This window comes from Camelus bactrianus, chromosome 32 (genome assembly GCF_048773025.1).
Source record: "Camelus bactrianus isolate YW-2024 breed Bactrian camel chromosome 32, ASM4877302v1, whole genome shotgun sequence".
Classification (NCBI taxonomy): Eukaryota; Metazoa; Chordata; class Mammalia; order Artiodactyla; family Camelidae; genus Camelus; species Camelus bactrianus.
In genome coordinates this window covers 10,145,472-10,159,956 of record NC_133570.1, presented here as the reverse complement: position 1 = coordinate 10,159,956, position 14,485 = coordinate 10,145,472, and the positions used below count along the sequence as shown (strand labels likewise).

The 14,485-nt window shown below is 49.0% G+C and overlaps 1 protein-coding gene across 2 annotated transcripts; it reads left to right on the top strand.

The window, feature by feature from the left end:
* Positions 1 to 424: 424 nt before the first annotated feature.
* HSPB8 (heat shock protein family B (small) member 8) lies at positions 425 to 13,812 on the top strand. 2 transcript variants are annotated; one of them, XM_045506387.2, is made up of 4 exons: positions 425 to 577; positions 812 to 1,191; positions 7,328 to 7,391; positions 12,778 to 13,812. In XM_045506387.2, exons 2-4 carry the CDS (start codon positions 825 to 827, stop codon positions 12,935 to 12,937), a joined length of 591 nt encoding a protein of 196 aa, XP_045362343.1. In that variant the 5' UTR covers positions 425 to 577; positions 812 to 824; the 3' UTR covers positions 12,938 to 13,812. The 2 variants fall into 2 exon arrangements, with proteins under 2 accessions (XP_045362343.1, XP_074212880.1); XM_074356779.1 differs by having other exon boundaries at positions 446 to 664.
* Positions 13,813 to 14,485: the final 673 nt, after the last annotated feature.

Here is a 14,485-nt window from a genome sequence, read left to right as displayed (position 1 = left end):
GGGCTAAGTACGGGGTAGAGTTGCAAGTGGGGATTGCAACTCAGGGGTGCCTGCCCATCCACCAGGGTCCCGCTCTCCCCTGGGCTTCTGCGGGTCCCCAGCGTGGAGGCAGGATGCAGCTCGCTCTGGGGGAGGTATTTGCAGAGGGTGACCTGAGCCCTCACCCAGGCATGGGTTATTAATAGCCGGGCCTTAGTGCCCTGCGGGGGGCGGGCTGCCGGAGAAGGAGCTGGAGGGAGGGCGGAGCTGAGCCGAGTGGGGGAGGAGAGTGTCCGGAGAGGCTGGCGGAACTTGGATGTTAAGGTCCCTCCCAGCCCCCTGGGAGCCCGGCTGTTCCCTCAGCGGATTCTCTGGGGCTGGTTCATCGCCTCCGAATACTCCTGTGACAGGAGGCGCTTGCAAATCCCGCCCCCAGTCCCTGGCAGCAATAAATAGGAGTCTCCCAGCCCAGGAGAAGCAAGAAGTTTCTAGGCCTGCTGGTTGCCGGGTTTATTAACCTCCCGGCTCCATTCTGGACCTCAGCAGCTCTGGCTGAGAGCCTGGACGGCCTGGGCGGACGGTGGCTGGCTGATCTCCGGTGAGGCTGTGCTGGAGAATTCTGTACCACCAGCCAGAGGTCGCCTTTGGTGGCTGGAGTGTCCTTAGGGGCTGGGACCCCAGCCTGGTGCGTGCCTCCTTGTCCTTGGCAGTGGATGGTTCAGCATTTTCTGAAGCTGCAGAATAAGCTTGGAAGGCCAGCCGACCCACATCATCTTGCTGTGTGACCTTGGGCAGGTGGCTTCCTCTCTCTGAGCCTCTGTTTCTCCTCCAGCTCAGCAGCCACCATGGCTGATGGTCAGATGCCCTTCCCCTGCCCTTATGGAAGTCGCCTGCGCCGGGACCCATTCCGAGACTCATCCCTGTCCTCCCGCCTGCTGGACGATGGCTTTGGCATGGACCCCTTCCCTGACGACTTGACTGCCCCTTGGCCTGACTGGGCCCTGCCTCGCATCTCCTCTGCCTGGCCGGGCACCCTGAGATCAGGGATGGTGCACCGGGGGCCCACTTCCGGGGGCAGGTTTAGGGTACCTGCCGAGGGCAGGAGCCCCCCTCCCTTCCCTGGGGAGCCCTGGAAAGTGTGTGTCAACGTGCACAGCTTTAAGCCGGAGGAGCTGATGGTAAAAACGAAGGATGGATACGTGGAGGTGTCTGGTGAGTGGAGGAGGGAAGGAGAAGCTGGGGAGGGGGTGTAGACCTCGGCCCTGGAATAGCCACCAGAATGTTCCCTTAGAGGGAATGCTGTGACAGCACGACACAGGTGACTTCAGGGCTCAGGAATGCAGGCCATAAAAGTTCTCTTTACAGAAAAGCTCTCCTCTCCAGGCTTCAAGGAAAAATTTTAACCTGACTTAGCTGTTGGGGGGCCTTTGGGCACTGCATCCCCCAGGGAACCAGCAGGAAAATAGAGACCACGTCGCATGTTTTGACAGAGAGAATTTAACATAAAGAATGAAAGTTTCACAAATAGACAAGGAGTGAAAAGACAGAGAAGTGGGGTCCGCGCACCACAGCATCATAACACAGTCCGACAGGGGGGTATTTAATGCTGTGTGATCAGACTGTTAATGACTAGCACAGGTTTCAAGAGAAACGCCTGCCCTTGTCCCAGGTAAGGAAACCGAGGCATAAATGTCATTGTAAGGGTACAACTTGGTAACCTTGGTTGAGTGATTACTGTCTGCGAGGTACCATTCTATAGTCTTTACCTGTAGCATGTCAGTGAACACAACCAGAAGAGGTAGGTCCTGTCTGCCTCCTCTTTTTAGAGATGAGGAAACTGAGGCGCAGAGAGGTTAAATTAACTAGCCTGAGGGCACCACCAGAGATTCAAACCCAGGCTGTCTGGGAATTGAGAGGCCAGAGGTGAAGAGATGATTTCTTGAGCACCTGCCGGGTGCCGAGGGCTAGGGTGTACCTTTTACATTCCTGCTCTCAATGAGCCCTCCCTCCAGCCCTGAGAAGCGGAGGTGTCTAGTCCCATTTTGCAGCCAAGGAGGCTGAGGCCTGGGTGGGGGCTTGTTCGAGGTCACGCCGTGAGTCAGCAGCAGTTAGAGACTGGGCCTGCCCATGACTCCAGGCCCAGGGCTCCTGCCACCACATCCCAGCCTGGGAGAGGGAATGTTCTGGAGAAAAGGAAAGAGGAGACAGAGGCTCAGTTCCTGTTAAGCAGGGCAGCAGGGACGAGCTTTCTGTCCCAGCCCTCCCAATTAACGCTCCATTAAAAAGAGTGTGTTCCTGGCAGGCTCTACCGGCCAGAAAATCAATAAAGCCGGTGCAAACAGGCTAGGCAGGGACAGGCCCCGGCAGAGCAGCCTTCAGGGGGAGTTTCAAAGCCTTCAAGGGCAGAATTATAAACATTAGAGGTTCCTGCGGGTGTGGCGGGCGGGGAGGCACGCTGGGGCGGCATGTGCCTGCGTGGAGGGGGTCAGCCAGGACTTTCCGAGTTGGCTGGGGAGCCAGGCATCTGAAACCACTTTCCTGTGCTTTGTTTCCTTATCTGGAAATTGGGATTCAAACGGCTACACCGCCTAAGGATTTTTGACGTAAATGAGGTGATGCTGGTAAAGTGCATACATGGCTCTTGGAACACAGGAAATCAGTATTATTACTGTTGTCAAGGTTGTTGTTATTTACATGCCGGGCACATGGTAAGGCCCCGATAAATCATCAATCGTAGGTGCTCTTTGAGACCTGGGTTTAAATCACACCACCACTATTCTCTGGATGGATATGGACAGAAACAGCTCTTCACCACTCTGAGCCTCAGTTTCCCCATGTGAAGAAGGGGGATCCTACTAGTACCCTCCCAACAAGGCTGCAGGGAAGATTAAACATGTACAGACAATCTATAATGATAAATGCAGAGTGTCCGTCTGGCACTCTGCGAACAAGGTGATTATTATCACCACACCTGCCATCTTTGTTTTAATTAGGACTCTAGAGTCTTCCTCCCCAGGGTGGAGGGTCTCCCAGACCCTGTGGTCCCTCCAGGAGACCTCTGTCCAGCCTGGAGGGCTTTGTACACTCTCCCCCTTTCAAGGTGCTTCTTAACAAGTAGGGTCCGGCAGCTGCAGGCTGAGATCCCAGCTAAGTACCTTACTAATTCAGAGGCTTGGCGTGTGAGTCACAGAGCCTCATTTCCACATTTGTAAAATGGGTTTGTCGGGGGGTTACATAAAACAAAGACAGACAAAGCTGTTGTAGGTTGAAAATGCCTCACAGCTGTGCACTTAGCAATCTCGGCTTGACAAAATCCAAATCCCCCTAGAGAACATACAGAGACTTTAGTGATAGGGATTTTAAAAATCAGATCGCTATCAGGGGCTCCATTTAAAAAGCAGCTTTCAGGGGATGTCTGAGGTCAGATGCAGTCTCCCATCTGATTGCACATTACGACACACCTTTGACACAGGCGCTGTGCTAAACACCAACACGGTTTGGCTCATGGATTCCTCGTGGACTTCCAAGGAAATATACATAGGTGGGTTGCGCCCATTTTACAGACGAGGAGACCGAGGCCTGGGGATAGTAACTCTGCTGAGATCACCTGCTTCTCCATAGCAACGTCTGAAATTCAAAGCCGGGCCTGCTTAGACAGTTCCAAGTCAGGATAGCTGGATCTGCTTCTTACTGAGTGGCCCAGGGCAAATCCTACCACCTCTTGGGCCTCTGCTTTGCCATTGGTCTAATGAAGGGTTGATACGTATTTGCCAGACAGTGTGTTTTATGATATTACTAGCATCTGATACATGGAGGGAAGTGGAGGAGTCCAGGATTTTCGAAGTTACCAGAGGAAACAAAATTATTAATAGGTCTTCTCACTGCAGGACTTATCAGAGCCTTGAATTTGCTAGTGTAGTTTATGAATCTCTGAGAGGTGGCTCTGTCTTATCTGACCACATTAAAGCATCCAGTTCCAGGGAAGTGTTTGGAAAATGCTAGACTAAATGATTTCCATCATGCCTCACACACACACCCTCCCCTACCCTGCAGCCACCAGCCAAGAAATGTTCTTGTCATGGGCCACTGGGCCAGGCGCTGGCAGAGGAAGGGACTGGAAAGCCCCGAGGCTTTATTCCGCCCCTTCTCCTTAATCCCAGGGTGCTGTGCTCCCCTGGAAACAGCACCTTCTTTCCTTAGCTGGGCCCATAGCTTTCCCCAAAATGCTGATGCCTGCTTCTTGGCACCTGCATTTCTCTGGCATGTTGAGCAAATGGGGCTGTGAGGGGCCTCTGGCTTCCCCTGGCCTCCAGATGAATTCTTTTTTTTTAAAAAAGAATCTTAATAATTACTTTTTGCTGTTTTCAAAAATAAAATATTTACAAGGTAGATAGGAAAGCAAAATAAGGAATTAAAAATCAGTTATGATCCTGAAGCTGCCCTTGTCAATAGGTATTCAAATATCACGCAAATTATGCTTCAATAGGAGCCTTCTAACCACGCCCCCTTCCACCCAGTTTAACCCCCTCCCCAAGCCACCCTCTACAGAGCTGCCTTGCTCCGAGATCCTTACCCCACAACCCCAATACCCTATTTTCAGAGCATGAACAGGAAGTTTAGCTTCTGATGATCCGTTCTTTCCCCAAATATCCAAATTCACCACAAGCATTAACCTTCTCAGGGTAGCTTTACAACTTTGAAAGCAATTCTGTGACTCATTCACATCACTGCCTCATAGTCACCCAGTGATTAAGAAGTTGTTGCTGCTATTGTAGAGAGGCGTGAACTGAGGCTCAGGATAGAGGAGGGATGTGCTGAGAAACGTCAGAGCAGGGACTCCAAACCCAACCCACGTCCCTGCCTTGGAGTCTTTGCTTCAGCACTTCCAAGCTGTGTGACCTAGGCCTCATCACTTCACCTCTCTGAACTTCCATTGCCCTACCCACAAAATGGTAATAAAAAAAGCACCTGCTTTTTACGCTTTTTGTGAAAACTAAGGTTGCTATCGGTCAGGTGCTTAAGACGCTGACGGACCCCAAGGAAGCGCCATGTAAGTGGTTGCTATTGTTATTATTACCATCAGCATCGTCTCCTCCTCGATTATTATTGCCAGGACACCAAGTGTGCAAAAGAGCTGAGTCAGAGGCACTGGCCTGTCCCCAGGGGAGGCAGATCTCCAGAGGCCCATGCTCTGGGGCGGGGACCCGGGGACAGACAGTGCTTCTCTGGCCACCGGCCCGTGTTAGAGCCAGGCTGCCGGTGCTCCTGGACTTGGCAGGTCCAGATAAACTCTTCGAGCTCCCAGCAGCAGCACGTTCACGGAATAGTATGTTCTGGTTAGCCAGACACTCCAGTTTAAAAATGAATTCCTGTAAATGTACCCCTTTCTGCCCAGCTGGTGGGAGACTAAATTGATGTAGCCTTTCCTACGGGAAATTTAGTAATATAGATCAAGGCTTAGACATTCTAGAACTTGGAGTTTATCCTAGAGAAGTCATCAGGCCAGGGGTGAAGCTCTGGCTGCAAGAACGGTCAGTACAGTGAGGTTCTTTCCAATGTCAGATACCGTCTCAGTGCCCAAAAGCCGGGGATTGGCTAAATGAACTTCTGTACCCGCTATAGCCATTAAAAGCCATGTTGTCAAAGAATATTTTCTGGGATATGGGAAAAACAATTATAACGCATCCGCAAGAGAGAAAAACAAGTTTCAGGAGTAACAGACAATGTGATCTCATTTGATCTGATATTCATCGCTACTCTAGAACATATATGCATTTCTAAGTAACAGAAGAAAGTCTGGAACGTGTACAAAAAATGTGGTTTCCTTGGGGTGATGGAATTATGGACGGTTTTGATTGCTTTTTTCTTTATTTTCTGCATTTTCAAAGATACACATCAGTTATTTTGTAATCCGAAAGAAGTTATTAATAAAAGAATAATGAATTATAAAAAAGTAATTAATAAGGTAGTCACCTATAAATTGTCACCTATAAATTTAAAAAAAATCTGGACCACAGTACGACACTCTGTCACACAAGGTTATTTCCAGTCTGAATCCAAAGCCCCTCGGAAGGGTGTCCTTGTATAAACGACGGTTCTTTATTTTTTTAACACCTTTATTGTGGTATGGTTCCTGTACAGTGAACTACACATATTTCAGGCGTACACGTTGATAAATTTTGATAGATGTATACACCAGTGAAACCACCACCACAATCAAGATAGCTAACATTTCCATCACTTCTCAAAGAGGTGCAATTTTTGAATTCCAATAAATGAGGGTTCTTAGCCCTGGAATGTGGCCCCACAAATGAAGAGTGACTAATAATAGGAGCCCAGTGGCTCTGCTGGGCACTAATCCAATTTGTTTAAAGAGAAATTAGAGACACTCTGTCTGTTAAAAAAAAAAAAAATGGGGAGGGGCCAAAAGGCTCAGAATTTGTTATATAAATGGCAAGATGACAGCCAGTTTGGGGTTAAGCCTTCTTGGAATTTCGTATTTTTCCTTCCGAAGGAAAGAAAAAAAGCCCTCGCTTGCCAGCGTGGAGGAAGAGGGGCAGGTCGGATTTCACATCTGTGGTGTCCCATGTGTCATTTCTTAGGGAGAGCCCCCTTTGGAGAGTCTGGATGGTTTTTATTTTTGATTTTTTTAGCAGATTGAAGCATTATTTCCGGGTGGTTCTTTCAGTACTAGATACAGATAACGTGACTCAAAGAACTAACTGGAAGCCAAAACAGGCCGAGGGGCATTGAACCGAGCCCTTGGCTTAGGTTCAGAGAGAGAGCTGGTTCTCAGCTCAGGGCAGCCGTGCACTTGCTGGGTGACCTTGGACTCATCCCCGGGCCTCACTTCTCACATCAGTAACCAAGGGAGGAAGAAGCCCATCCCCAGAGCTGGGCAAGGGCTCTGTGTGTTACACAGCCAGCTGGGTGGCAGACTAGCCCCACTTTTTTCCTATTACCCATTCTGGGATGTTAACCTCAGGGCTCTCCTGGCTGGTGAGGAGAGAAGGATGAGATGCAAGACTCAGGGGATGCAGGGCAGCATCTAAGGGGACACAGGAGGTCGTTTCTGTGGTGTCCTAAGTCTAACTCATAATCGTCTACAAACCACAGTCAAGGCCTCCTGACTGGCCCATTGTCTTATTCCATCTTCATAATAGCCTGGGAGGTGGTTTCAAGTGGGTCCACTTAGCAGATGTGGGACCAGAGGCTCAGGCAACTGGGGCCTCTAGACCAAGCCCCAAGCCACACAGCGAGGCAGGGGCAGGATTCGAACCCCAGCCCGAGTCTTAGATGATGCCCAGGGGACACAGATACTGACACGTGCCATTCCTCTCCCTTCCAGGTAAACACGAAGAGAAGCAGCAAGAAGGCGGCATCGTTTCCAAGAACTTCACAAAGAAAATCCAGTAAGTACCTGGCAGTTGGATTTCAGGGTAGGACTGGAATGCGGGTGGGGTACCTGGGATCTGGGGTCTCGCCCTCTTGGGCATCTCTCCTTCAAGACGCCCACTTCCCAGGGGGCAGAGAATGGGACCCTGGCACCTAAGGGGAGACGGTATCTCAGCAGACCTGCAGTAGGTTCCCAGAAGGGGTTGGGGCAGGGGCACATGGATCATGTCGTCTCATCTGCTCAGTGCTCTGCGAGGTGGGTGTTAACAACCCCGTTTTATAGATGAAGAATTCGAGAATAAGAGAGGCAAAGTGGCTAGTCCACAATTTCACCAAAATTGGGGCACTCACCTACCCACACGACATGGCAGAGAGAGAGTCTCCATCACCATCAAAAAAGACCCTTTTTTGATGCCCCCAGTTCCCCACTAGAACCTTTCGAAGGCTGCTTGCTCTAAGTCTCCCACAGCCAGGAGAATGGGCACCTTCCCTAGAGCATCCATAAGAATTTAGCTGAAAGGTGTCCTGGCGTCATCAATACTTCCTTACGAGAAGGGTTTTGAGGCTGAGAGATTGGGATAAAGGAAGAGCCGGTTTTGCTGGGGGGTGGGCGAGGAGGGCTGAGGCTGGGGAATTACGTGAACAGCAGCAAGACCACCAGTCTGAGCCAGTGCATCAAAGCCACGCTGAGCCCCTAATGACAGTGCCCGTGGGGAGAAGAGAGTCGTCGAGAGGTGCCGATGACCAGGTGCTCACAGACACACCTTCCCCCAATCAGCATCACTGCACCACGTGCACTTCTAGCTCCAAAGTCTTTTCCCAGCTGTCACTGCATTAGCCTTTGCAGCAAAGGTAACGCCGTGGGGAGAAGAGACACTCCCCTCCTTGTGTTATGGGGAAACTCAACTCTCCCAGAGGTGAAAGAACACATCCAAGGTCCTTAAAATTAGCATTTAGAACAGCCCCAAACAAGATCCTTGAACCCTGAGCTCGCAGTGTTCATTCTCTGAGCAGGGACTGCCCTTTCCTCATCTGTAAAGGGGTTGGATGCTGATTCCAGCCTTGCGGAGTTACCCGCTGGAAACAAAATGAGATCCCAGGGCAGTGATGGGCTCACAGCGGGTCCTCAGAAGTGGCGGTTTGTTCTTACTTTTATTGTTATTGTTATTGAATCTTAACTCCTCCCCATCGCCCTGGCAAAGGTGTCCGTGTGTCTGGAGAGATTGCCCAAGCTGAATTCTGAGGCTTCTTTCTTCTTTCGGCTCTGGGATCCTGCAGTCCTCCTGTCTCTCCCCCGATGTGCCCATTCTGCACCCATCCGGTGCCTCCAGAGTACTTAAAAGACACTTCCTGATAATGGCAAATGCTAAACTGTTTTTCTCTGAGCTCTCTGACCTGCCTGCCGTCCGGAGACCCGCACCTCTCCCTGGAACAGCAGGCAGATCAGACTTTGCTGAGAAGGGAAAGATGAGGAAGAGAGGGAGGGAGGGAGCTGATGTTTCTTTTAAGAGACTGAAATAAGGTCTCAGGATGGAGTCACAGGCAGGGCAAAGCTGTGAAAGGGATGGAGCCGGAAAGAAGTCAGCAAATTAATCATCTCTGAAAGACAGCCATTTTCGTGGCTTTCGCGTCTCTGAGGCCTCTGGGAAAACAGCTTGCTGGAAGTTACTTGACCAGATAGAAATGCCTAAAGCTGCTGAAGGCAGGGCTGCTGTTCAGCAGTCGAGCTGGGCTGGTTGTTATAATATTGGACTAGGAGCCCCTCAGAGGCTGTCCTCAGTCAACCAGCCATTCTGACCCTGTCCCTGGGACCCTCCAAACCTCCCCACATCCCAACAACTAAAGGGTCCTTAGGACCCTCCTCCATCACTATGGCATGTATCCATCCATTCTGGTTGGGCGATGTCCAGCTGGACCAGTGGTTAAATATCTTGAATCTCACCTCTGGGTGTAGGAAATGCCAGCTCCATGATTGAGTGGATAACTTAGAGAAACTGCTCTGAGCTTCCGTTCCCGTATTCCCTCATCCCCTCATGATGGGGGATGAGAGCATGTGTGTAAAACTTTTCACACAGTGTACAGACTCAGTGCTCCGTCCGTGGGAACTTATATTATTAAAGACTCCACAAAGCTGGAGTCACACAAGAGCAGCTGGGACTCCTGGGAGCTCCTGGCCCGGCCCAGACTCCAGACACCCAGGAGAGGACTGGGGTTTGGGATGGCCCCGGCCCAATCTCAGAGACCTCATTGCCTCTCCCAGGGAAAAACTCTGGTCATTAGAGGACAGGGAAGCTCCTTCAGCCAGGCTGAGGTCCTTGGAGATTTCCTCCCAGACAGGATGCTCCAGCTGTTTGCCTTAGCCACAGCTAAGAAATTCTTGCCAACACATCCATCCCCATGTGAAAGGCCCTATTTGGACCAGATGAGGGAGCAAGGGAGAGGTACTGGGATTTGCCAGTCAGGCTGGGTGCAGGGCAAAGACAGTGGAGGGGATCTTTTCCACACTCAACTTGGATGAGAGGACAGGGGCTGCAGGAAGTCATCAAGGGAGGGTTCTATTGGCTTTGCTCCACATCTCCCCGGGTATCTGATATGCCATTTACTGACACTGCCATTTACTGGTGTGTTAAGAGCCATGGTAAAAGGTTTAGAGGTTTAATTCTTCATCTTTAAAAGATTCCCATGGAGTAGATATCATTGAGCTCACCTTGCGGAGGAGGAAACGGAGGATGTTGGGATTCAGTTAAGGTCACACAGCAGGGAACGAGCAGATCTGGGCTTTGAACACAGGTCTCTCCTTCAAAGCCCATGTCCTTCCTACTTGGTTCAGGGGGATAAAATGAATCATTCACATACCATCTTCACCTACGTTTTTGCCTTCTGTGCTTACATTCCCATATTATCATTTGCTTATGACTTTTTTTTTCTTTTCGATCAACTCACTTTTGATAAGGTTAAATTCTCATCAGTAAAACGTTCACTGAGGAAGGCAATTATAAAATAAATCCACTGAAAGCAAAATGTGGTTAAATTCTCACTAGATCGTATTGCCTGCCAAAGGGTCAGCCCTTTCTTTGTTAAAAAAAAAAAAGGAAAATAGCCAGAGACAGAGGCTAAGGTGTTAAAGGCATGTTAACACTGAGCTGAGATTTTGAGCTGGATGTAAATGTAAGGACAGAAAGAAAATTGAGGAGGACTAACTTTCCCACCGAGTGGGTTCCACACATAGGTCACCTGGTGAGAGCCCTTGAACAAGTCTGTTCCCATCTCGGGGCCTCAGTTTCCCCATGGGGAACATGAGAGCATTGCTGTGGGCATTTGAGATCCTTTTGGGCTCTGACATTTCATGGTTCAATGATCTTGCTAAGATAGTCACGCTGGTCAGGATGCCTCCTTGTACGGCCAATGCCTACAATAGCAATGTAGAAGCTGCCTCGTTTTGAGCACTTACTGTATGCCAGGTACTGGGCCAAGCCTTTGCTTTCGTCATCCCACATCAATTCTCACACCACCTTAAGAGATAGATGCTCTTTTAACCCTCTTTTCCCGTAAGGAAGTAAGTTTGGAGAGGCGAGCTCACTAGCCCAAATTCACACAGTCAGGAAGAGGAAGAATTTGAACTCAGGGCTGCCTGCTGTGGACCGTGGCTTGCCCTGTCACATTGTATCACATGGGTTGGCGTGCAAAGGGTTAAACAGAGTCAGCCCACTCCCAGCAGAGAGCTGGAGGTCCAAACTTTTGGCTGTCTCTCTACTACAGAAGTTTGACTTGGCAACTGTCCATGTCCCCTTTCTCTTCTGTCCTTCCCTGCTGACCCCTCATTCATCTCCGGGACTCCCATTTGGAAGGAGTCACCTTGTAGATGCAGTTCATGCAGCTCCAGGTTGCTTTTCAGACAGAGCAAAAAAAACTCCCCAACCCCTCCAGGAAGGATCCCTCCCATGACCGGAATGGGCTCATGACCCAATATCTTGGTTCTTGCCTCAAGATTCCTGCATTTACAACAGGCAAAGCCAGCCTGGACCGGTGGAAAGACCAATGGTGATCGAACCTTCTGATTTTCCCAACCACGGACCTTTTTTCAAAAGTCTGGTGCCAGGGAGGCAGTAGAGCATCATGAGCATCTCCTCTGAGTTTGGAGACCAGGACTGCAGTTCCATCCCCATCTACTGCTTACCGGCTGTGTGACCTTGGGCAAATCAGTTCACCTCTCTGACCTCAATCTTCTCATCTGTAAATTGGGGCTAGTCATAGAGCTTGCCTGATGGGATTATTGTTAACAACTAAGTGAGATGATCCAGGTGAAACACCTGGCACATAGAAAGTGCTCAGACGGTCGCAGTTTTCATTATTTTCATTAATAATGGAATCCTAACGAGGTCATTAACATGTTCTCACAATTCCAGTAGTTTGTTGATGAAACCATGCCCCGGATAGCCTCATTCACCCCCAAACAATCCCAGAATCATAAAAATAGCTTCAGAGCTAGAACCAGATTTGGGTTCAGGAACCCCGTCTTTGATGCTTTTTCACTTGCTGAGCCTGGTATTTGATTTCCCCACGTCTCTGGTAAATGTATTGTGCAACAGTCATTAATTCCCACCTATTAACCATTCTGGGTTCTTTATAAAGCTCCAACCAGGTAATGCCTATAAATGTGTTTTGGGAACAAAACTATGACCTGCTAAGAGATACTTAAGATGTGACCCAATCAAGGCTCATCCTAAGCATCTCTAAGGTGCCATCTGAAGTCTAGCCGTTGAGCAGCTGACCCTCTTTATCTGTCAAGTTGCCTGTTCCACTGTCACTTCCACCAGCAATGCATTTCGTAGTAAAGCGCTCTCTGGCAGGCACGTGACAAATGAAAATGTGTCACCTGCTGTGACATTTATGTTCTCTAAAGGGATGATTGATGGTGGTGGCGATTTCTGAGACCTCAACCAAGGACCAAATACTTGGGCCCACAGGTCCCTTTAAAGTTACCATCGGACCATTGTTTTACCATTTGCAAACCATGTTCAGATTCTTCATCTCATTCTAGAGCATCAAATACTGCATACGTTTAATATTATTGTCCCTGTTTTGCAGAAGAGGAAACAGGCTCGGAGAAACTGAGTGACCTTCCCAAGATCACACAGATAGAAAGGGGGCAGAGCCAGGGTTCAAGCCCAGCATCATATGCCCCTAAAGCTTTTATCAAAAACCTTTTCTGGGTGGAAGGAATAGCTCAGTGGTAGAGTGTGTGCTTAGCACACGTGAGGTGCTGGGTTCAATCCCCAGTACCTCCGTTAATAAATAAAAATAAACCTAATTACTCCCCCCTACAAGTCTTTTCTTTTGAATGAATAAAAGAATGTCTTGGCTGTAAACAAAAATAAAAATTGAATCTTGTGTTTATCCTAGGCTTCCTGCAGAGGTGGATCCTGCGACCGTATTTGCCTCACTTTCCCCAGAAGGCCTGCTGATCATCGAAGCTCCCCAGGTCCCCCCTTACTCACCATTTGGAGAGAGCAGTTTCAACAATGAGCTTCCCCAAGACAGCCAGGAAGTCACTTGTACCTGAGACCTCAGTCTTGGTCCTTTCTTGTTCCCTCCTCAACCCCAGGGCATCTCTGATTCCAGACTACATTACTTTAGCTGAATTCATAGATTTAGTGTGACTAAAATTTGGGGGGGGGTCAGGGTGTATTGACCAGATTCCCTGGATAGTGTACTACTAGTTTTTTTTTCCTGCAAGATGGAGCAATTGGCAGGTCAGGCTCGGTTGCACTAGGCCAAAATGCTGAGAGTTTACCTTTTCTATTGTGATGAAAATGCTGCACATTCTATAGTTGCCAAACAGATAAAAGGGGACATAACATTTCACATTGTATCTTACCTTGCAGCTAATGCAAGAGTTGCTTTTCTCTGGGGACCTCCCCATCACCCAGATTCCCATGCTGGGCTCCCAATGTCCATGCCTGCTCTGTGGTTTTGTTGATGGAGCCCAGTAGCTCACTCCATTGTGTTTTTGCAGCCCTGGTTTACAGAGGGCTATAGACAGGTCTTACATCCCCACGTGGGATTGATCCAAAAGCCACATGAAAACAAACAGTGCCTTCTGCCCTACACCCAGGCATTTATAGCACGTTCCCAAGCTGGCACTCCCCAAGGACTCTGGAAGCCCCTTAGTTTATTCTCTGACTATAGTCCCCCCTTTCTCATGTCTCCTATGTCCAAGTCGGGATTTTTACAGAGGGGGCTGTCACCAGACAGCTCCACCAGGAACCAAGCAAAGGCCAGACAGCCTGGCAGGCAGACTAGTGGTATTATTTATATGGGTGGGACGTGTGTGTCATTGTTATTTGAATTGTGCTGTTGTTTAGGAAAAAATAATAGTTAATAATAATAATAATAATAACAACAACAACAACAATAATAAAGGAGCTGATGTTCTTAGCCTTGTGTGTTGTTTTGATGGGAACTAAATGCATATGCAATATCAATAAGGGATGCTTGTGGCTGCCAATAATAATGCCCAGTGCATAGTGGCTTAAATGATACAAACATCTGTCTAACTTTATCAGAAGTACAGATATGAGTGATTTCAAAATTACTTTTTCAGCTGTTATGCCACCAGAACCCAGAGTCTTTCTATCTTTTTCCTCTGCCCCTCTGACAAGTCTACAAGTTCTGTCCCCATGTTTGCACGATGGCTGCAGGAGCTGAAGCATCTCAGCCTCATATGACAAGGTCCAAGAGAAGGCAAGGGTGAAAAAATCTTCTCGCCTGGCTTTCTCTCAGTAAGATCTTTGCCAGGAGCTCTCCCTCAGCAGATTTCTTTCTTTTATTTCATTGACTAAAACTGGGTCTTCTGTGTCATGTGTACCCTGAAGCCAATTCCTGGCAAAGGGAAAGGGATGGGCTTAGACCAATGTTGATTTGTCCTTTGAGGCCAGGAACATTGCTGCCTGAAAAAACAAGGTTCTGTTAGGTAGGAGGGAAGGGAAGTAGCAGCCTTGAGGGCAGTTAACAATGCAGTGGCTGCCACACACTCATGCTTCTGGGGAGCCCAGAACCCTGAACGCAGGATGGGAGGGAGCAGGGCTGTTGGCACAGGGCATCAGTTAGA

Excerpts from the sequence above, each read along its gene's own strand:
- HSPB8 (XM_045506387.2), top strand. The coding sequence starts at position 825 with ATGGCTGATGGTCAGATGCCCTTCCCCTGCCCTTATGGAAGTCGCCTG. Across the intron at positions 1,192-7,327 it reads TGGATACGTGGAGGTGTCTG|GTAAACACGAAGAGAAGCAG; the intron begins GTGAGTGGAGGA and ends TCTCCCTTCCAG. Across the intron at positions 7,392-12,777 it reads AACTTCACAAAGAAAATCCA|GCTTCCTGCAGAGGTGGATC; the intron begins GTAAGTACCTGG and ends TGTTTATCCTAG.